This window comes from Ursus arctos, unplaced genomic scaffold (genome assembly GCF_023065955.2).
Source record: "Ursus arctos isolate Adak ecotype North America unplaced genomic scaffold, UrsArc2.0 scaffold_34, whole genome shotgun sequence".
In the NCBI taxonomy this organism is placed as follows: Eukaryota; Metazoa; Chordata; class Mammalia; order Carnivora; family Ursidae; genus Ursus; species Ursus arctos.
The window spans coordinates 13,034,814-13,059,287 of record NW_026623030.1 but is presented as its reverse complement, the minus strand read 5'-3'; the positions used below and the strand labels follow the sequence as shown (position 1 = coordinate 13,059,287).

Genomic DNA, 24,474 nt, shown 5'->3' with positions numbered 1-24,474 from the left:
GACTTTCAGTAAATGTGGACAGTTTTAATAAAAGGACTCATTTAAAGGAAGTCTCTGGGCCTTAGTCCTCTCACTTATCAGAGAAGGCAGGGGGTAGAGCTTATAATTTACAAATGATTCCTAACTATTAAATTCTATGATCCCCACTGGATATTATATAAGACTGATGAATCGCTGACCTCTACCTCTGAAACCAATAATACATTATATGTTAATTGAATTTAAATAAAAATTTTAAAAAATTCTATGATCCCATGTGCCCTCAAGTAACATGAGATGCTACTAATAATAACTCTAAATCAATATAGTATTTTTATTTTTTATTTTTTACAAAGGTCTTCTAGACACCATGGACACATGCACAAAACACTGCATTTTTCAAGGATATACGTATATCTAAATATATAGGTTAGAAGACAGATTGGAAGGATATATATTTAAAAAAACTGAGCGTGGAAGCCTAGAAGGAAAAAGGTAGATGAAGGAGAAAACATCAGGTACAACGAGAGGAATCTTGCACTAACCAATCATGATACTGTGCCATCAACTCAACTGCATCTGAAGTCCAAGAGAACTCTAGAAAGTTCTAGAGTCCTTCTGTACCCAGGAGGAGAGGGATAGCACCATTTGATAAGTACCAAACTAGTATCATTATCCCCATTCTTGCTGAGCAATGGGGGAAGGTTAGTAGTTATTTGTCTAATATCCCTAAGGTGGAACAAATCTGGAACAAAACATAGAACACTATTTCCCTAAAGACAGATTACTCCAAGAAACTGTATTAACTATATCAGCCCCTATCCCCAATATAAGACAATGGTTGCTTAGTCTTAACCAAATAGTTAAGTCAAAGAAGGGGTTCCCTAAAGGCCAGGCCGAATATCTCTGGAATGGTAAGATAATGGTATAAAAGTGCATTCATTAATTCACTCGATGAATATTAATTTAGTATCGACTTAATGTATCAACCACTATTCTAGACCCTGGAGATTCCACTGTGATTTCTACAGACAAAATCCATACTCTCCAGAAGCTTATATTCTAACAGAGGGAACATAAATAAATTTTTTAAAAAGAGAGACCAGAGAATGGCGAGTAGAGAGGATGTGACAGAGTAACTAATTCCACCTGGAGTTCAGAAGAAAAGTAGTCATAGTTGAGAAACAAAAAGAAGGCCAGAGTGGCTGGAGTGTGGTAGGCAAGGAGGAGGGTGTTGTGAGATGAAGCTGGGAAGTTGGGCAGGCATACATCATGTAGGTCCTCAGCAGGCAAGGACAGGAGGTTTGGGATTTTATTCAAAGTGTGGGAAGCCACTGGAGGTTGTTTTGGGGAGGTGGGGTTGGCAGAGGGAGAGGAAGAGAGAGAATCTTAAGCAGGCTCCACACCCAGCATGTGAGCCCGACACCGGGCTCGATTTCACGACCCTGAGATCATGACCTGAGCCAAAATCAAGAGTCAGATGCTCAACCGACTGAGTCACTGAGGCGCCCCACCACTGGAGGGTTTCAATCAGTGGAGGGACAGGACTTAATTTGCTTTTAAAGATTGTTCTCAAGCACGTGGAGAATGTAGTGCTGGGGGTAGGGGGGAAAACAGAGAAATTGTATGGAGGCTAATGCTGTACCTACATGAGAGGACAGTGGCTTGGTCTCTAGTTGTAGCAGTCAAGACAAAGGCAAGTGTAGAAATTGGAGTGTGTTTTAGAAATAAAGTCCGGAATCTAGGAATTACCCTTGACGGACCAGATGTGGGAAATGAGGGAGAGGGTAATCAAGGGTAACTCCTAGATTCAGGACTTAAGTAGGTAGATGCCACTTATTAAGAGGAAAATGGATCCACAGATGAGTGGATAAAGAAGATATGGTAATCTATATATATACAATGGAATATTACTCAGCCATGAAAAAGAATGAAATCTTGCCGTTCGCAACAACTTGAATGGACCTAGAGAGTATAATACCAAGTAAAAAAAAGTCAGTCAGAGAAAGACAAATATAATATGATTTCATTCATATGTGGAATTTAAAAAAACAAAACAGGGGTGCCTGGGTGGCACAGCGGTTAAGCGTCTGCCTTCGGCTCAGGGCGTGATCCCGGCATTACGGGATCGAGCCCCACATCAGGCTCCTCGGCTGTGAGCCTGCTTCTTCCTCTCCCACTCCCCCTGCTTGTGTTCCCTCTCTCACTGGCTGTCTCTATCTCTGTCGAATAAAATAAATAAAATCTATAAAAAAAAAAATAAAAAAAAAAAGCAAAACAATCAGAAAAAAGAGACAAACAAACAAACAAACAAACAAAAAAACCAGACTCTTAAATACAGAGAACAAATTGGTGATTGCCAGAGGGGAGGTTGCAGGGGATGGGCGAAATGGATAAAAGGGATTAAGAGTACACTTATCTTGATGAGCACAGAGAATTGTATAGAATTGCTTTGAATCATTATATTGTACACCTAAAATTAATAAAATGCTGTATGTTAATTATACTTGAACTTTTGAAAAGAAGAAGAAGGGGACATTGGGAGGAAAGCAGTCTGTTAGAGACATTCACCTCTTTCTCCTCAAAGCTTGGTGGCAATAAGAGTGTACTTTTAGTCAGAATTCCCTTCTGCATGTAGCCTGCCTGTCCTGGCCCATTATCTTTTCATTTATCATCTCTCACTTGATAAATTATTAAACCTAATGTTATACTATTAAGAGCATAATTATCAGTAATGATTAACTGCATTAGATTAACCTTAAGTTCAAGAAGTCCTCTCCAACATTCCCCCAAAGGGGAACATCGGACTTTAAGCAGTTGCAGGGTTTCCTGACGTACCCCTTCACCATCTGATGGAATGGGGGCCAGGAGAGCTTTGGGAGGTAGCACATGTCCTGCCCAGATTCAGTTAATTTCTGTCATGGTCACTACTATTCTCCCAGTCACTTGCTTTGGCTTCATTCTGGACATCCTCCCTTCACCCCATGGCCTTCACACAATCATTTACCAAAACCCTGATTCTGCCTTCACAATGTTAAAGGCACCTAGCACTTGTTTTACCGCCCTTGTACAGGAGGTGATTATCTCTCAACAGGCTTCTAGATGCTCTTGTCTCCCCCTACCTACATGGCCAGTTCCACAAAACACAACTCTTATCAAGCCACATTTCCGTATTCAGAAACCCTCCCCATCCCGCAAATGGGCCTGCCAAGCAGTCTTCCTGGAATTTCCAGGTTTAAAGATGTAGTCCTCTGGGCACCTGGGTGGCTCAGTCAGTTAAGCATCTGCCTTTGGCCCAGGTCATGATCCCCGGGTCCTGGGATCGAGCCCTACGTGTCTGGCTCCCTGCTCAGTGGGAGCCTGCTTCTCCTCCCCTCGCCCACCCCCCTCGTGTTCTCTATCTCTTAAATAAATAAATAAAATCTTTTAAAAATCTATTTAAAAAAAAGATGTAGTCCTGGGAATTCAACAAGATTTCAAGTTCAAGTCCCCTCCAGTGAGAAGTATGAGACTAAAAATTAGAGTTTGAATACTTTCTTGACCTCTTACTATCTGTGTGATCATAATATCTGTGACCTTCAATCTTCTCTCACGACAAGTTTATTCGGGAGTCAAATGAGATTATGAATCAGTAATGACTGACATTTAGCTGGCCCTCAATCAGAGTCCTTTCTCTCCTCCAAGAGGACAAAGACAATTCACAAGAGCTACAATGGACACTGTTATAGACTGAATTGTGTTCTGCAAAAATCTATGTATTGTAGTCCTAACCTTCTAATGTGACTTTATTTGGAGATGGGTTATTTAGGGAGGTAATTAAGGTTATATTAAGTCATAAGGGTGGGGCCCTAATCTCATAGGACTGATCCTTATAAGAGGAAGAGACATCATCTCTCTCTCTCTCTCCCTTTCTCTCTCCCTCCCTCCCTCTCTCTCATTCTCTACTCAGGAAAGAGGCCATGTGAATGCAAGGACAGAAGGTAGTCGTCTACAAGCCAGAAAAAGAGGCCTCACCAGAAACCAACCCTGACGTCACCTTGATCTTGAGCTTCCAGCCTCCAGAAATGTGGAAAAATAAATTTCTCTTGTTTAAACCTCTCAGTCTACGGTATTTTGTTATGGCAGTCCAAGCAGGCTAGTAGTAACAGACATCACTGCTTTATCACTTCCACTCCACGGCCAGGTTTTCACTCTACCCTTCCTCTCACTAAAGCTCATTAACAATGTTTTCATCACTCTGATTTCCCAAACACTCTCTGTCCACTCCGCACCCACATTCATGACCATTTGGGAGTCATGCCGCATCCAGCAGGTGACCCAGTGACATGAATAATCATGTCCTTCTCTGTAATTTCCTCCCACATTCCCTCTGAGTTCAGGACTTTAAACTTCATCTAAAATTTCCCCAGGTTGACCTTGGTTCTGACTTCTTTCCAAGCCTTCCTCATCCCCTGATGGGTTCAGGAAGCTATTACAAGTATTTAGATGGCTTTGCTGTAACCCTGCAAGTTGAGCTGGGTCTGACCACACCCAACACGTTTGATAGCATGGTAATTGGGGAAATAACATAATGTGACATCAAAAAATGGCAAAAAGACTATGTGTTCCTTTGAATTTTGGGAAATTCGTAATCACATTTTACTGCCTAAACTTCCTACCCTAGAAAGTTGGCAGGAGCGGAAATATATGGAGAAATTATAGTATCGTAAGTCTTCCAAAGTTGTATGGACCCACAAATGTCACAGTTTGAATCCCCTCTGCAACACCTTTCAAGTGATGGTCAGTTTTGCATGCATACTTTTAGTGACAGAGAACTCCCCACTTTACAAGGCAGATGACACCATAGGGGAACAATTCTAATGGTAAAAAAGTTCTTTTTTACCTTGAGCTGACAGCTACCTATCTGACTACTTCTGCCAAGTCAAATCTCTCTCCCACAAGCTAGCTCTTCCAGTGTCTAAGGAAAAGGGTTGTGCCTACCCTCAAATCTTCTCTAGGCTAAGCTTCCTCTTCTCATATGTCTACTCCTCACTGGCCATGGACTTGAATCTCATCAGAAATTACACACCTTCAAGGCTGTCTGCAATCCAGCCCCCTCCTCCTTCTCCATCCCCAGCAGCCTCTCCATACCGTTTCATATCCCCTACACTCCAGCTAAATTACACCGATTCAGTTTCCTAGATATGCTCTGGGCTTTCCTACCTTCTGTTTTTATTTATGCCATTTCCCTCTGCTTGAACCTCCTCTCCATCAAACTCTGATGTCCCCAAATCACTGAACCGGTCTTCAAAAGGAATCCCAGTCCCATCTCTCCAAGGACACTCTTCAGAGCTGATCTCTTCCTCCTCTAATCTCTTACTCCCACTCCTCTGTCTGTTGCACTCTCCTGGGGCATGACACTGCTTCTGCACAAGTGTTGCCCCCCACATATCTTAAAGTCCTCAAAGAGCATTTCTGCTTCTACTTAACATAGAACCTTTCTTGCACATGACAAGCATGCCATTAAAGTCTGCTGAGTGAGTGAGTGGGTTGGTGTATCAACTCCTAGGATGGTGGCAACCAAGTGCCTTAGAGTTGTACTTATTCCCACTGGCTGTATAGAGTTGGGATTCTTCATAGGGACGTGTCAAGGACGGCTCTCTCCCGAGGAAGAGGCAATAAACTTGGCATGCCAGGACCAGATGGGGCCCAGCAGAGAGCAATGGGGCATGCTACGACTATGCACTACTCTGAGATCATCATATGGTGACCTGTAAGATCAGTGTTAGTAAGAACAAGACCTCAAGTGGAATCTGACCCTCCGGGTTAGTCCATCAAACAGGCAAGTAAATAGGTTCTCCCATATATTTCTGACATAAATGTAATTCTGGAAAGTAGTTTGTTGGTACATATCAAAATCTCATCTCCTTCCACCATATGATCCTACCTTTAGTACTTTACCTCAAGCAAATTATCAGAAATACAAAGATTTATATATAAGAATTTCATTAGTATGTTCATTGCCATGTTATTTACAATACAGGAAAGTTGGAAACAACATAAATGCCCAACAATAGGAAGACAACTAGATAAATTAAGGTATGTACCTGTGATGGAATATTTCATAGCCATTAAAATCAGTGCTTTGAAGAATTTGTTATGATGGGATGATAAAAGTGATAAAATGTCAAATAAAAAATAATAAAGTTTTATAGAGATAGTGATAGAGATAGATCTCCAAATTTAACAGTGGTTATCTTTGACAGAGGAAACAATAGATGTGTTTTTGTACTTTTTTTGTACTTTTCCAATCTTTCCACAATGAGTTTGTGTAATTTTATAAGCAGAACACAAGTCTTTAAAACCCTTAACAATAAAAGGAAATCATTCCAGAGCTGTCTCAGATTCACTTGCAGAGCCTGAAGAACAAAGAATGCAGGAAAGTTGTGTGTTTGTTGGGGGCAATATAAGAAAAGACATGAAAATGTCATTGAATGCTACCTAAAAATTATGTTTTGTGTGACAGGAAAAAGAAAACAGGAAATATATGCCAACATCCAGTCATCTGATGTTAGAGCTGGAATTACCTTGGAAATAATGAAGGTCAACCTTGTTATTTTCAAATGAAAACAAAATTATAGCCCAGCGGAAGAAAGTGATTCAAGTTTACACATTAATGTTATCTTTATTTCCACGCCTTTAGGAAAGAAAGATAGCATGACACTCCAAACCACTAACCCAAGAGTCAAGAATTGCTTAAGGCAATGGACAACGTCTGTGTGCGTCCCTTGTTTCACCATCAGAGGCCGCCAGTGGATTTGCAAAAAGTATCCTGTATCTCTACTCACGCTTGAAAGCATAATTAAGTGGTATGGACCCCACTTTCTTCCCTTCCTTCCAAGCACAATGGGAGACTTCCAGCCTGGTTCTAATTTTGGCTCTGTCAAAACAAATTATATGACCGTGAGCCAGTCACTTCCTTGACTTGAGCCTCAGTTTCTTCCACTATAAACTGAGGATAAGAATCCTTATCTTACCTCACAAGGGGGTTCTCAGGCTTAAATGAGGTGACAAATCTGAGACACCTTTAGGAAAGTTTTGCCCCTGTACGAGGGAAGTGGCAGGCAGGGACAAAATAGAAAAGAAAGAAAGTTAAGGGGGCACGGGATGTGGTGAGCTCCTGGGTATTATACACAACTAATGAATGATTGAACATTACATCAAAAACTAATGATGTATTATATGTTGGCTAATTGAAATTAAATTAAAAAAAGAAAAAATTTGTTCCACAAAAGCATGCAATTCTGAAGAAATACTGATGATGCTTTTGTACAGCCCATGTTTTTATGGAGTGCCCTGAATTTCCTGAAAGAGACAGAGTGGTCGTTTCTCTTAGAGGGAGCAAGATCTTCACAACTCAAATGGAAAATAAACTCAGCTGATTTCAGGAAACTGTTTTCATTGTTAATGGACCGTATAATACCCAGAATGTCCAGAGCCCTGGAGATGGCTTTTTGCTCCCAACTTCTACCTTCCTTCCCTTTAAGGAATGATACAAGAATATCCCAGAGCCTCCTCTCCACCCTTTCTCTGGGCTGTGCTAGATGCTTGCCTTGAAATATCCTCAGACAATGGTTCTCAAACCGTAGCATGCGTCAGAATCTAAAGTAAAAATACAGAACATCCGGTTATATCTGAATTTTAGATAAACAAATTCAGTTTTAATAAAATTATGTTCAAATATTACGTGAGATATATTACACTAAAAAAGTATTCATTGTTTCTCTGAAATTCAGATTTAATTAGCCATCCTATAATTTTATTTGCTAAATCCAGCAACTCTAATCACAATCACCTGGAAATTTTGTTAAACCACAGATGGTTCAATCCCATCCTTTCAACTTTCTGATATAGTGGACCTGGATTAAAGCTGGAAATTTTGCCTTTCTAACTAGAGCCCATGCAGCTGTTGTGGGTACCACACTTTGAGAGGCCTGTCCTGAGAGAATGAGAAAGGGGGAGGGATGACTAACTTTTACAGTGCCTCCTCTAGGCCAAGTGTGGGGCCAGGCACCTATTCACTTTAACTTACATAATACTCACTATAGTCTGTAAGATAAGGATTATTCTCATCTTCATTTTACAGGTGAGAAGACTGAAGACCAGAACAGTGATTTGCCCAAGGTCCCATTGCCAAACATGACCAACATTCAAGGGATAGAAGGGGAGGCCGGAGCACCACTCTTTCTCCTTCTTCCCCAGACATTCCCTTCCAAACATCCCTGAAGGGGCACAGTCGGGTCAGACACCCCTACCCATCTCACTGTAAATTTAGGAACAGCATGTGTACATCTGCATCGTGCTTGTACTTCAGATTCTTCCCTCATCCTCTGGGAAGCTGGTCTTTAATCTGAATCAGTATTTTGATTCCATTATAAGATATCTTTTCATAGGAGAGATTTGGAAAGATTTAACCTTTGACTCTTGCCATCTCTTAAGGATCACAATTCCTGGACTGGGACAGAAAAGAAGGTGGGGCTCATATATTCAGACCATTTTATTTCTGAGATTCTGGTAAATATTTAGACACACGCCTTGCTCCAGAGCCATCATAATCTGTGTTTACTTTACGTCAGCTTATGTCCTTCATGAACAATGGTGGCCATTCACTCATTATCTTCACAAATCTCTCCCTTGCCCTAAGAACCAAAAGGGCAGGAAATCAGGAAACTACTGCCAAGGCTGGCATATTCCCACAGGCTGTTGGCACAAAAGGCAGGTGAGGTCTTCTGTTGGCATTTATAGGTCAAGGAAGCTAGAGACCAACCCTCTCACCAATTCAGATGGGCTCATTCTTGGGATCATCAACAACTTGGGGTCCCTCACTCAAAGGGCCTGACTGATATGCATTGTCTCCCCTACACTGGCCTCCTTTCAGTTCCTCAACTATCCCAAGATCATTCCCACCTCAGGCCTTTGACCATTCTGTTCCTTCTGCTTGGATTACCCTTTCCCCAATCTTTATATGGCTGCTTCATGATCCTTCATGTCTCAGCCTAAATGCTCAATCCTCAGAAAGGCCTTTCCTGATCCTCTTATGTAGGTTAAGAAAGACTCCTTTCCTTCTCTTTCACCCTTGATTCAAATACACTTCCTTCTTAACACTTACCATTATTTCTAATTTTGGATATATCTTGTAAGAATGTGTGTCACACAGGGGCGCCTGGGTGGCACAGCGGTTAAGCATCTGCCTTCGGCTCAGGGCATGATCCCGGCGTTATGGGATCGAGCCCCACATCAGGCTCCTCTGCTATGAGCCTGCTTCTTCCTCTCCCACTCCCTCTGCTTGTGTTCCCTCTCTCGCTGGCTATCTCTATCTCTGTCGAATAAATAAATAAAATCTTAAAAAAAAAAAAAAAGAATGTGTGTCACACACACACTAATATATGCCAGCACCTAACACAGAATGTGGCACATAGCAGGTAATCAACTTGTAAATATAGAATGAAATAATAGCAATGCATAAATGGATAAATGATTGAATTCACAGTTTAAGAAGGGAGGCCTGGAGATGAGATGCAATAATAATGATGATGATGGGGGCACCTGTCTGGCTCAGTCCGTAGAGTATATGACTCTTGATCTCAGGGTCATGAGTTTGAGTCCCACATTGGGTGTAGAGATTACTTAAAAAAATAATGATGATGATGATGATATTAAGAATAGCCAACTTGGGCTCTACTAATTATACACTGTTGTAAAAGATTTACATATTTTAACTAACTGAATCCTCAAAACAACTCTATAGGATAGGTGCTATGTTCTCTATTTTTCAGTTGAGGAAACTGAAGCACAGAGATGTTAAGTAACTCACCCAAGGCTACAAAGCTAGGAATGGGGGAACTGGGGTTCAAAACAAAGCAGCCTGGCTCCAGGGGCCCTGGTCTTCGTCTCAACTCTAAATCACCTCCCTACTATAAAATTTACCCAAAGAGAAACATATAGCTCTTGGTGACCTAAAATGTGCCATGCCAATGGTAGAAAGGGAAAGCCCAGATACATTTCTAACATGAATAATCCAAAGTCTTCATCTTAGGCAATAGTTTCAGCACTCTTCTGACTTCAAACAACTAGAAATGTTGATTATAAGTTACTTTTTCCTTTCTCTCTGGGAAAGTATTAATGTGTTAGAAAATGCTGGGAAGGTATCCAGAGAGAAAGGAGAAACCAGGAGTTTATGCACCAACTAGATGACAGGAAATTGGCTACACACCCATCAACTGATGCTTATGAACACAAAGAATACCCGGGGTGGCGAGTGGCTCTGCGTTAATCAGAGAAACTCCTCTGAGGAGATTAAGCCATGAAGAGTGACAGGGAAACGGCCCCATCAACAAGAAAGACAGGAAGGACAGGGAGAGAAGTTGAGGAAAGGAAGAGAAGAAAGAGGGGAAGAACGAGGTGGTGGTAGAGGAAGAGGAAAAGGAGAAGAAGAGAGAGAACAGGCTATTCAAGAGCAAGGCAACAACTGTCACATTAAGCAAAAAACCTTCATCACAAAAGAGATACATATCTATGGAAACAGCGAAGTTTTGCAAAATCTTGACTCAATCGGAGAAAAACCAAATGTTTGAGATAGTAATAAGGAAGCATAGTATACCAGACTTTTCCAAGGGGTCCAATGAGGGCTGAAATCAGGCACTCTGATCGGGGCCAGTTTGCTTTTCCAATTTTACTACCATGAGCCTTAAAAAAAACAAAACCTGAAGAAAAAAAAAATGTTCTCTGTACACAAAAACAGAAACGTGGAGCACTGCTGGAGGAAGGCTTTGACTTGGACCCAGCATCCTCCTAACCTCCTAAATTCTTACCACTGCCTACACCCTGTGGCCAGTGCTCCAGAGAGCAGAAGGCAGACTAAGGTCTTAGGTGATATCCACAAAGATATCCAGCAAGAGTGTCTAAGAACATGTCCCTCTCCTCCCTCTTATTTAATTCAGCACATATTTCTCAAATGCCCACTAGATGCAAGGTCCTGGACTAGGTATTAGAAGAAGAAAAAAAAGATTAAGAAAAACAGCCTCATCCCTGGGATAAACAAAAGCACACATAGCTACATGCAAGTAGAAAATAATCAGAGCAGGAAGAAAGGATCAACTGGACTTAGTGGCCACGTCTACCCAAGCTTATGAAAGTCAGGTACTTGTCTGTCTTTGGTCTCACATCTTCCTGAGCTTTGCTCCCTTGGTGAGCTCTCTGCCTCTTCTGTGTCCATTCGCCTAGTTCATGCTTTCTCTCTTATTCATGAGTTACCACCTAGGTCTTAGGCCTGCTGGACTCTTTCAAGACCACTCCAGTAGCATCCTAAGTAGATGAACTTTGATTTGATCATTAGGATTTAAAGACTTACATATCAAATCAGATATATTTTATTCAAGAAAATTTAGTAAATATAAAAAACTGTCTTTGGTTTCAGAGGGGAGGGGGGCAGGCGATGTGTTGGCCTGGTGCTGGGTATTAAGGAGGACACGTATGGCATGGAGCACTGGGTGTTATACGCAAACAATGAATTATGAAACACTACATCAAAAACTAAAGATGTACTATATCCTGACTAACATAACATAATAAAAAAATATTTTTTTAAAAAGAAAAGAAAAAATAATGTTAGATCTGATCTCCATATTCCCTAATAAATTTCTTAAAAAAAAAAAAAAAAGCTGTCTTCTTTCCTCCAGGAAAATTTTCATCAGGGTCTCTGTTCAACCCTAAAGGAAAGAATTCTTGGTTTTCAGATAGACTATACCCATTGATCTCACAAATTTCCATCCCAAAGGATAGGAAGAAAGGGACCTGAATAACCAGAAAAAGAGAAAGAGTCCTAGCCCCATAACTATCTGTATGAACTTGGGCAACCCATAGGGTTAATTTTCATTCTTGCTGGATCACTCAGATATGGGATATGATAGTCTTAAAAAGTTTTCAGCTGAAAAAAGAAAAACAAGAGCTAAACCTGAGAGTTTACTGTGCATATGTCCTCACAACAATCTCAAGTAAGTCCAATATTGCCATTGTAGAGATAACAAATGTAGGACACAGAGATGCTTATTAACTCAAACAGGGTCACACAACCATTAAGGGGCAGAGGCTGGATTTGAACTCTAGCAGCCTGACTCCAGATCCTAGGCCCAAACAAGGGTCAACAAACTAGGGCTTATAGACCAAATCTGGCCCTCTGTCTCTTTTTGTAAATAAAGTTTTATTGGAACACAGTCATGCCCTTCCACTTATGCATTGTCCATGGCTAATTTCATGCTACAATAGCAGAGTGGAATAGTTGTGACAGAGATCATATACCCTACAAAGCCAAAATATTTACTATCTAGCCCATTACAAAGAATGTTTGTCAACACTTGCCCTACATCACTACGATGATTCTCTAATAATAAAAGAAAGAAAGGAACTGTGGCTATTGAGAGACCCACAGCCATTCAATTTTCAAGATCCTCTTTGGCAATAGACTGGCTAGCATGCCCACACCCATTCTTGTTTCCTCCTCTGTGGTGTGGACTCTTAAACTTTTAGTACTGGAAGAGACTTTGAGATCCTCAATCTGACTACCCTCCATTACAGAGGAGACTCTGAGACTCAGAGAAGTTAATAATTTGCCCGATGTCACAAAGGTGGGACAAGCCAAGTCCTTTGGTTTCTTGTGAGATTCCCACTCCCTCTGGAATGTTTAGTTCTGCACTGAAGGAGGTTGTCGAAGGGTTTATTCAACCCCATTATAACCCACTGCTTTCTTGGAGCTGACTCGAGTAAGTGTAACCAAACCCTCCTCCAAAACAAGAATTCTCCACTGGGCTGTGAATCTGAGGCCCAGCCTGAGTAATTTCTGCTACCACTAGACAAAGAGTAGGGAATTTCCCCTTCAATGCTCACATTCCTGCTTCCTCATCTCCCACATTCCCAAATAATCATTACAACATAGCACACAGGCAGCTGTTTGTTAAAGCTGCCAACCATAGAAGGGAATCCTGGGCCACCAATCAGTCCAAAGTTACAAAAGGTATAGCTTCATGGTTTCATATTACTCAGTTGGCTTGGCTTGCTCACGTGTGACTCAGTCTTCTGGAGGCCTCCCTGCCTGGCCCCCTGTGTAAGTTGTCTCCTCTTGTAACCCAGCCCTGGAGTCCTTGCTCTTCTTCTTCAATTATCCCTCACTTCTTCTTTTTTTTTTTTTAATAACTTTTATTTTGTTATATTAGTCACCATACAGTACATCCCCAGTTTTTGATGCAATGTTCCATGATTCATTATTTGTGTATAACACCAAGTGCACCGTGCAATATGTGCCCTCCTTAATACCCATCACTTCTATTCCCAAGCCAAGGCACAAATGATTTGTCTCTCTCAGCCTTATTAACTTTTTAGGAATAGGGTCTTTTTCCAGAGCTCTTAAATCTTCACCTGTTACTGGTCATAACTGCTCCTTTCAGCCTCCTAAGTCCCCAGGAATGTCCCCAATTGATTTCTCTGTTCAATCTCCTTTCAGACTTTGCAAGGTAAAATTTACTCCTACTATTTCTGTGAGTGACTACCCAAGTCCCGCTGGCCTCTGGTATATCAATCCAAGGTCCTCCCTTTCTAAAATAATCTAAGAACTCTTTTCCCAAGCTTCTCTGGTTGCTCACTCCTGCTTCATCACAAAGCAACATGGCTAAAGGCAAAGTGTCCCAGTAGAGGATTTCTGACAGAGATGTAAGTTCCAGAAAGCCTATCAGCCCTGTGATGTTCTCCTTGCACTTGCACTTTTGAGAATTGATATTATAGGTATGAACTTCCAGGACTGACAGACAGGATTGAACTGACTTTTTATTTTAATACAAAGAGAAATGTAGATGTATAGGTTTAATATAGTTTAAATCCTTATTCAATTTTAGAGGGAAAGTACTTAGATTCGCATCTTCTCCTTTAACTCCTTCTTTCAAGTGTGTATTGCAATAGTGTTTTAAAACTATGGAGTCTGGGAAACAAACTGAGGGCTTCAGAGGGGAGGGGGGTGGGGGAATGGGATAGGCCAGTGATGGGTATTAAGGAGGGCACGAATTGCATGGTGCACCGGGTGTTATACGCAAGTAATGAATCATGGAACTTTACATCAAAATCTAGGGATGTACTGTATGGTGACTAACATAATATAATAAAAAATTATTATAAAAAAATAAAAAATAAATGTAGAGAACTGAAAAAAAATAAAATAAAAAAATAAAAAGTACCTCCCCCAAAATAAATAAATAAAACCATTTTAAATTTTAGAATAAAAATTATCATGCTTATTTTTCTTCTAAATTAACAGTTTTTAAATTTTATAAGTTAGCAGAACCTTGTTCTCAAAGAAAACCTTAGCAGATTCCCCTTATATAAAATAAATGAGTCGGTTTTCTGGGAAGGAGGGGAGGGCAGCCTTCGAGGTATTTCTGCAGTGAACATATTTTTAAAACACACTATTTTAGGGGCGCCTGGGTGGCACAGCGGTTAAGCGTGATCCCGGTTAAGCGTCTGCCTTCCGCTCAGGGCTCCTCCGCTATGAGCCTGCGTCTTCCTCTCCCACTTCCCCTGCTTGTGTTCCCTCTCTCGCTGGCTGTCTCTGTCTGTGTCAAATAAATAAATAAAATCTTAAAAAAACACACACACACTATTTTAGAATATAACCATAGATTCAATATAACCTTATTGAATCTAAGACACCAGCTACTGTAAGACGTACCATGTAGCACCAAGAAAGAAAAAGCATTGCCACTTAAGCTACGGCATGCCACCGATTGATTACAACACACAAGCCAATCTCAGAGATGTTAAAATGCGGTCATTGTGCAGTTGGGATTGATGATTTATAGTACTATTAATAAATATAAATACAAATCATGTTCATTTATCCACATGGTGAATCTGAAAGTTAAATTTAAGTGAAGCAGCAGCACTAGCTTCACACACATGCTAGTTTTCATTTATTGGGCATTACTAAGAGCTATGCCCCAGACAAATGCCGACTGGAAGTTCGCATTGGCGTGCCTCGCCTTCTTTCCATTTCTTTTTTTCTTTTTTTTTTTTAAAGATTTTATTTATTTATTCGACGGAGATAGAGACAGTCAGTGAGAGAGGGAACACAAGCAGGGGGAGTGGGAGAGGAAGAAGCAGGCTCATAGCGGAGGAGCCTGATGTGGGGCTCGATCCCAGAACGCCGGGATCACGCTCTGAGCCGAAGGCAGACGCTCAACCACTGTGCCACCCAGGCGCCCCCCATTTCTTAATATTCTCATTTTCTGAGTACTTGCCAAGTGCTGAGTGGAGTACATGGATTATCTCATTTAATCCTGACGAGAACACTGGAAAGTAGGCTCTATTCTCCTACTTAATAGACGTACAAATTGAAGCTCAGGGAAGTTCAGTGACTTGGCCAAAGTCACACAACTAGTAAATGTGGCAGATCAGATACAATGACTTCAAAGCCCGTGCTTTTTCTACTACAGAATTTTTTTTTTAGAATTAAAGCATTCTCAAAGTTGAGAGGGACTTAGAAGTCATTGCTCCTCCGTTCAAGAATCCCTCTGTCCGGCATCCCTAACAGATGATGTTTTCAGTATATCTGACCAGATAGATAAGAGTCTACCCAAACCAGTAATTATCAAGCCTGCCTGATAATCAAAAACATCTGGGAAGCTTTTTAAAAATGCAAATTCCTGGGTCTCTCTTCCAGGGCTTTTTTTTAATTTAAAAAATAGGTCTGAAGTGAGGCCTAGAAATCCGTGTCTTTGGAAAGCACACCCAGGTAATTCTGATATATTGGCAAGTTTGCAAACCATTAATGTAATCTCACAAAGCCTTACATGGAAACCATTGTTGGAAGAAGAAGTTGAATTTCAGCCCCATCAAGGAAGTAGTGACTTCTGTACAAAAGAAGAAAGAGGCCGTACTTCTCCGTCGTTGGTTAGAATAATCTAACACTGAAACATGAGTGAGGTAAACAATACCCACAGGAAACCCCACATGAACCATTGAACCCTGTATGCTTTGGGTAGGGCTAATTCCTCCGACCAACAAAATCTCAGCCCCAACCCACTTCCAGGTGCTATCAGGAAGAAAGACATCATTGCTAGTTAAGATGCGATGTGTTCCCAGGCCAAGCCCAAAATGCATGTTCCCTAAGGATTGTTCTGCCCCATTCTCACCCCCCCATTGGCTTCTCCATGACCCAGACATTGGAAGCTGACGTCTTACCCCCAGTAAATAAGCCCTAGAAATTTTATATGAAGAGATATGAGAGTTTCTTGTCACAGTGTGGGGAGGGAAGAAAAAGGAGGTCTGAATGCAAACAGGGCAGATGAGTACTTGGCAGGCTTACTGTAGGGAGCAGTGAAGCATTAAATGGGGTGGAGGGGAGCACTGCTTTCAAAATAACTAAAGTAAACTTCCTAGTCAGCTCTCTAATTCAGCAAACCTCAAGTCCACTAAGATTTCATCTAGCCTTGGCTCTGAAATCTGTACAGCACACTGTCCAGTAGAACTTTCTATGATGATAGAAACATTCTAGATCTGGGGGCGCCTGGGTGGCACAGCAGTTAAGCATCTGCCTTCGGCTCAGGGCGTGATCCCGGCGTTATGGGATCGAGCCCCACATCAGGCTCTTCCGCTATGAGCCTGCTTCTTCCTCTCCCACTTCCCCTGCTTGTGTTCCCTCTCTCGCTGGCTGTCTCTATCTGTCGAAAAAATAAATAAAATCTTAAAAAAAAAAACATTCTAGATCTGTACTCTCTAATATGGCAGACACTATCCACATGTAGCTATTAAGCACTTGGAATATGGCTAGTATGACTGAGGAAAGAAATTTTTAATTTTATTTAATTTTATTTTCAATTTAAATAGCCCATGTGATTAGTGGGTACCATACTGGATGGTGCAGTTCTAGAGGGATTACCCTAGCCTTGTCTTGAACTTTGTGATCAGAGCTGCCTATTCAACACCAGCTTTTAGGAGAGCACCAAAGTACAAAGCTTGAGAAGACAAAATATGTCAGGAGGAAGCACCATGAGGGAGCCATGATAAAAATCAGCATCTGCCCAGTATTCTTGGCCATCTTAGGGATAAAGCAGAAATGACTTCAGGGAAAACCCAAGCAGCTGTGAAGATTCCAGTTATTAAAGTCCATCCCCAAACAGCTGATCAAAGCCCAACTGCAGGGTATGGTGTGATGATTTCCTTGCAACTCCTCTCATGCTCTGCATATGACAGTGACAATTTTTACTTTCTTCTCTTCCTCCAATCAACTCACACTCACTTTCTTCTAATTGTTTCTATGCTTCATTACCCACCTTCAACCAGCCAATCTTGCTTGTATCTTAAGTTCAAGGACTTGCACAATGTGGCCAATCTGGTCAACCAGTCATTTTGGTGAGAACTGTGAGTTGAGATGGTCATTGGACTGAACTGATAAGCCAGCCAGAGCTCTGTGCTGATAGGATGGAAGGGACTTCCCAGTTTCTCTTCCATGCATGCACATGTCTTTTGACTGAGATAGTTCTCCCCATGTATGAATATCAAGAAAAATACCTCTCTAATATACAAAACATAAAATCTTCCAAGAGATGAAGAAAACTGTGGGAACAGTAGGGGGCTCCTCCTCCATCTGTTCTGAGTACTTATTGAGGTTCCCTTGTGTCAGGCATTGCATTAGGCTCCCAAGGTAGGACAGATAAAGTCTCTCTATCATGGGACCTCAAGTAACAAAAAGGTAGTGAAAGAGCTATTAATTGAGTTTCCACCCCATAAGAGGTATCATTTCTCATAACATTCCTGGAAGGTAAATCTTACCATCCCCATTTTATACATACAAAAGTGGAAGTTCAGATGTGCCCAAGATCACCTCAGTCTGTGTGCTCTCTTTGCTTCTCCACACTGTCCACTTTGTGCAGTCTCTTCCTGTATGTATACCGTGAAAGATTCCAAGCACTATTTATTTAAAGGTTATTCCCTTACCACAAGAGATTAAGGGTACCCAGGAGACCTGGTGAGCAGAAGACCCATTATCAGATATTTAAGGCAGGAAGGAAGAATCAGTGCCTCCCAAAGCTAAGAAGAAAAGGGCCTCCTCCTATGGGGAATATTGTAGTTAAGCAAGTAGTTTTTCAGAGAAAACTTACCGGCCACCATACCATACTTCGTCCTGCCAGGAAGAAGCCTCCAACAGTCCCACGATTAGTGGAAAACATAGCCTGAGGGGGAAAGGTCAAAAATTTAATAGTAAACTAGAACAGAGCAACGTTGCCAGCCAAAAGGACACACCTTTCCCACCCCCATATACTTGCACTTTCTTTTACCCAATTCACGTGCTGAAACACTTCCACATTCCTTACTCCCGTGGAGCTCCTCTATACTTAGATGAAGGAGGCAGGGACCTACATTTGACAGACAAGAAGACTGGGGCTCAGAAGCTTTAAACAGCTTGCCCTGGTGCTAGCTCTGCAATGAGTTCACAGTAGGGCTTCAAGCAAGTCACTCCACCTGGGCCTGTTTGTTTGTCTGTTAAATAAGGGGAAATGGAACTTTTTATGCATCTTTAACAAGCATATTCAAGGTGCCTAATGAAATATCATTCTTTTTAAAAAGCACGATACAGTATGTAAATTATATCTCAATAACATTATCAAAGCAAAAAAAGAAGAAAAATACTATAGGAATGCATGGTGTTCATATTGAATACATTAAAGATGGAACTTTCAAACTCAATTCAAAACTTTCCTCTCCAGGATGTCGGTAGGAGCTTGCTGGAAACATTACTTTTCAACATATTGTGAGTACTGCAGAATGATTATTATTACAAATACAGAGGAAGGAGAGGATTCCTTCTGACTGGGGTGTGAGGAAAGGCTTCACAGAAGAAACAGCGCTTCCGCAAGTCTTGAAGATAGAGTGGGATTTATTAGAGAAAAGAAGGAAAGGACATTTCAGACTGTGGGAACAGCATGAACAATAACCTGGAGGTAGAACTGCAGCAGTGGGGGGAGGAAGGGAACAGTAAACAGTATTATCAGGTGAACCTGGCTGAGGCATATGAATGAGGAGAGTGGTGAGAAGTGAGGGCAGACCACAGACCCTCAAATGCCAGTCTAAAAAATATAGGCTTTATTCCATAGGCAGTGGGGAGGCACTGAAGGTTTATGAGGAGAAGAATGACATGCATTTTCAATAAATGACCACCAGCCCCTTTCACAGCACCCTTGGAATGTTGCCTCTCAGCCTTCAGCTTATTCCTAGTCCAGCTCAGGCCCAGGCCCAGTCCTCCAGCTCAAAACTGGGACAGTGTCTCTGCCCGTGGCCTCCTTCCGCTTCCCTCTTTTTATTTATTTATTTATTTATTTATTTATTTATTTAAATTCAATTAGCCAAGATATAGTACATCCCTCCCTCTTTCTACTTCGAAGGCCTTCCCTTAGCTGATCACTTGCTAATCTCCCTGAAAACGCTAATGGCTGATAATGACTTAGCCTTGTTAAAGGTGTTTGCATTTTCACACATGACCCCTGAGGCCAAAGAGCATCACTGGTCCAAAGGCATTAACCTCAGATGGTGGTGTTTCAGACACTTAGAAACTCACCATGTATTCAGCAAACATGTCTATACAGAGAGCATGTTGCTGATTGCTCAGACTCCAAAGATGGACTGGACTCAGTCCTTTAGGAAGCAGGGTCATTCATACATCCAACAATCAACATAGATTGTTAAGCACCCCTGTATGCCAGGCAGTGCCAGGGAGAGCATGGCTCCGATCTTTCTAGACTCCTGGCAGGGTCCTCCCTCCCATAGGACATACTTTTAGGGCTTCCATAGTGGTTTTTCTAGGAATAGCAAGAGGACTAACAGACCCAAGGAGCAGAGAAGGTAGCAAGGGGCTGAACAGAAATATGTCCCAAGGACTCAGGCTCCAGCAGCTTGCCAGGGAAAGGCCATTCTGAAAGTCACTCTGAAGTCAAAGCAGATTGATATGCACCAGGTGGTACTGGAGGGACACAAAAAGTGGGTTTGTGGCCCAGACACAACATTTCCAAGTTCGTCTCAGAAACGAAGAGATTAGAGGAAGAATGTGGTTGGTAGAGACTTAGAGTGGGAAACTGGATAATTCAGGAAAGATATTGGGGATAGATAAAAGGCAAGGAGAGGTGTATCTACCTCAGGCCTTCTTTTCTCCAATGTTCATCGCCTCATCTCCACAAGCCCAAACCCCGCATACCCATCCTTCGAGGCTCCTCAAATGTGATCTTCCCTCATGAAACTTTACCTGACACTCTTCCACAGAAACTTCCTCCTCTACTATGGCCTCCTCCCCTTCCTAAACAAAAGTAATCTCTCTCTTCTGTGAACATCTAGAGAACTCCCTCCATATCTCATTCACAGCCCTTACATTTTTTTTACTTTGTGTTACCATATTACAATTTTTTTCTGGCTTTATTGAGGTATATTGACAAATAAAAACTGTTTATTTTTAAGGGATACAGTGTCATATTTTGAAATACATATTCATTGCCAGGGGCTAGGGGGTGGAGGAAATGGAGAGATGTTGATCAAAGGGTAAAAGGTAGGGGCACCTGGGTGGCTCAGTTAGTTAAGCTTTCAACTCTTGGTTTCGGCTCAGGTCATGATCTCAGGGTGGTGAGATGGAGCCCCAAGTCAGGCTCCACGCTCAGCGGAGAGTCTGCTCAAGACTTTCTCTCTCTCCCTCTCACTCCGTCCCTCCCCCCCGACCCTGTGCAGTCAGGCTCTCTCTCTAAAAATAAATAAATAGAGGGGAGGGGGTGGGGGACTGGGGTAGGCCGGTGATGGGTAGTAAGGAGGGCACATATTGCATGGAGCACTGGGTGTTATACGCAAATAATGAATCATGGAACATTGCATCAAAAACGGGGGATGTACTGTATGGTGACTAACATAACATAATAAAAAATTATTAAAAAATAAATAAAAATAAAAATAATTAAATCTTTTTTTTAAGCTAAAAAGATAAAAATATAAGATGAATAAATTCTGGAGATCTAATCTACATCACGGTGACCATAGTTTATAATACTGTATTGTATAGTTGGGTGAGGCAGCCCTGGAAGAGGGTAAAACAGAACAAAATAATGTTGGAAGAGATGGGGATGGTGACAGAGGGACATTAGCTGTGGGTGCCTTCTCTAAGATGAGGAAGCAAATTGGCCAGGATTGCTCTGTCTGGGCAGCCCAGAGATCATGCAGGAGTCAAGATGCCTATCCCCGGGGTGCCTGAGTGGCACAGCAGTTAAGCGTCTGCCTTCGGCTCAGGGCATGATCCTGGCGTTATGGGATCGAGCCCCACATCAGGCTCCTCTGCTATGAGCCTGCTTCTTCCTCTGCCACTCCCCCTGCTTGTGTTCCCTCTCTCGCTGGCTGTCTCTATCTCTGTCGAATAAATAAATAAAATCTTAAAAAAAAAAAAGATGCCTATCCCCAAACCAAGGCACTTTTGATACTCCAGTAGAAAAAAAGAGGAATGTAAACTGGAAGAAATCCAGCACGTTAAATGATCAGGGTCCAGAAGCACTGACTAATGGGGAAGATTAAATGTAGACAAATATTAGCAGGCTCATTAAGTAGCATTTAACAGGACAAGTGATACTGATTCACAGATATTTGAAAAGTGTAAACACCATAATCAGCAGGACTGGCAGGGGCTAAAATAAGATTGGTTCAAGGAAGAGAGATTATCGGCGATTGTCTGGGTAACAGGCAGTATGGCACAGCTAGCAAATGATGGATTCACATCTTGGCTACAACACGCATAAGCTGGGGAGGGGTGGGGAGAGGAAGGTAGGCAAGGTGCAAAGCCCCTGGTACTGTGGAAAACCAAGAGTCAAAAGACCTGAGTTCTAGGAACAATTCCATGTATTGCAACCTTAGGCAAATCACAACCACATGGGGTTTCAGTTTCCTTCTTATAAAATGGGGATTAACATTCCCGCCCTCCTTTTCTTGAGGCTTTCTGTGAATATGTCCCACCCAGTTGATCACTTTTGCCCATTTTTAAAAGGACAAAAACCATTCAGGGCCTGGCTCATATCTTGGAGGGCAACTGATTAATAGTATTTAAAAAGACTCCCAGACGCCATAAAGAATTTTCAAGTTCATCTCTGCAGAGCCTCACAACAACCTTGGGAAGTTGTAAGAATAGGTAAGATTGTACCTATTTACACCTGAGTAAACTGAGGCTGAGGCAGGTTACCTGAGGTCGTAAAGCTAGAACTATGTCAAAACCAGTGGTAAACTTGAGAATCCTGGCTCCTAGTTGGACACTTTTGGGATGGTGAGACTATTGGGGAACACTCCATCACACTGACCCCTTGTGACACTTGGAAAGCCTTTTAGTCACATCTGGTTTCTATAATTACTTAAAAAACAAGCCGAAAACAAAACAAAACAAAACAAAACAAAAAACTTCCTTTTATCCCTAACAACAACAACAAGCAAACAAACAAAATTCAGTGGCCATGAAAGGGTTAATGCCCACTCTCCTCCCCTCTAAATCAAGAGTTCAGAGGCGCCTGGGTGGCTCAGTCCTTAAGCGTCTGCCTTCGGCTCAGGGCGTGATCCCCGGGATTCTGGGATCAAGCCCCACATCGGGCTCCTCCGCTATGAGCCTGCTTCTTCCTCTCCCACTCCCCCTGCTTGTGTTCCCTCTCTCGCTGGCTGTCTCTCTGTCAAATAAATAAATAAAATCTTTAAAAAGAAGAATTCAACCACCTGCTGGCATCGCAGCCTTCCGCACAACACCCCAACCAAAGCTGTTGAGAGTGTCTGGAATATGTGCAAATTTATATTTTTTTAAGATTTATTTATTTATTCCTGAGAAAGCCAGCTCATGCACGAGTGGGGCGAGGGGCAGAGAAAGTGAATCCTCAAGCTGACTCCCGGAGTGCGGAGCCCTGGAGCCCAGAGTCCAAAGACGGGCTGAATCCCAGAACCCATGAGAACATGACCTGAGCCAAAACCAAGAGAGGGTGGCTCAACTGACTGAGCCACGCAAGCACCCCTGGAATATGTGCACATTTAAAACATCTCATCTTCTAGTTGCTGGGTGTGCCAGAGTCTGTCATAGTGAAATTTCCAAGTTCCAATTTCCAAGGCTGCTAAGAACAAGTTTCTCTGGTTTGGTGTGTCCCCAGTCCCCAAGGGGTGCCACAGGCACTTCCCTCTCCCCAGCACCAGGCCACCCTCCGGTCTTCCTTCTACTCCTCCTCCACCCAGCTTTGCCAACTCTCACTCATTCCAGCCCCTCCGCCTGCAGGTCAGCCCTTCTGAGGAGGACCTCACAGCACCCCTCCATTCGAGGCTGCCCCGCAGCCCCTGCAGCTGGCAGAGGCTTGCGTCCTTCCTGCTCTAAATTGTTTCTTTTCCATCCAAAACTGTATGACTAAGAAAAGGCGGAATAGTCCTGGCCTCCTTGGGGCTTATCTCCCAAGCCCAGGGATCTTCCCTGCAGCCCCAAGCTCTCCCTCTCCTGCCCCTCACACTGGCCCCCAGACTCTCCAATTGCCCCCACCTCCTTTTCTGCTCACAGACCAGGGGTAGCCTCCTTGGATCTTCCTCGCCAGCTCCCCTCGGTACCCCTCTCCTTTCTGCTCATCCTTGCTTTCCCCCCTCACTTCACACTGTGCCCCCCTGAACTCCTCTCAAGCGCTTCCAAGTTATTTTCAACCGGCTGCACAGACCCTTAAGCCCATCGTCTCCTCCTCACAGCTCACCGATGCCGTCGCTCCTCTGTGTGCCCCCCCTTGTCCCTTCTGGTGGCCCTTGCCCCCTCAGACCATATCTCAGGGTCCTCACATACCCACAACCCGACAGCCATCACCACCACAAAGTAGACGACGATGACAGAGATGTCGGCCGCATTGCGGATGCGCTCGTGGGCCGCGAGGGGTGCGGCAGTGGCGTTGGTCATGGGGCTCCCGGTGGTACTGTCCATGGCGGCGGCGGCGGCGGCGGCGATGCGTCCCTCCCGCCCAGGCCCCTTGCTCCTTATACGGCCTCCGGGTTAATGATCAGCCCCAGTGAGGCGGGGAGAGGGCAACCGCGAAGTCGCGCCCGGGCAGTGGAGCTCCTGCGCTGCGCCGTCGGGGAGCAGCCTTGGACGCAAACCGCGCTGAAGGAGGAGCAGACGGAGCTGTTGGCAGAAGGGTGGCAGGCCGGCAGGTAAGGGCTGTTCCGTGAGTGGGGAGGGGCCGGCCAGGGGGTGGTGTCCGCCCAGCACAAAGGCCCGCTGTACTCCCGCAGCGGGCACCTGGCCCGGCAGCCTTGCATGCTCTGCCGGGGGCAGAGAGGGTGCGGCTTCAATGAGGAACCAGGCCGCCTGGGGCCAGGGTCTTAAAGGCTTCAGGTCACCTGCCACTGGATCAGTACCAAGCCCTCTGCAGACAGGCTTCTCCATGTGTAAAATGAGTGCAGGAC

At 43.0% G+C, this 24,474-nt stretch overlaps 1 protein-coding gene across 1 annotated transcript in view; it reads right to left on the bottom strand.

Moving 5' to 3' along the window:
- Positions 1-24,050, bottom strand: part of SLC5A1 (solute carrier family 5 member 1) — a 62,422-nt gene extending 38,372 nt beyond the window's left edge. The window contains exons 1-2 of the mRNA XM_026484901.4: positions 23,858-24,050; positions 18,159-18,230 (exon numbers count right to left, since the gene is read on the bottom strand). Of these exons, the coding sequence (XP_026340686.2) occupies positions 18,159-18,230; positions 23,858-23,992 (207 nt within the window). The 5' untranslated portion in view covers positions 23,993-24,050. The remainder of the gene's footprint in view (positions 1-18,158; positions 18,231-23,857) is intronic.
- Between the last annotated feature and the right edge of the window lie 424 nt (positions 24,051-24,474).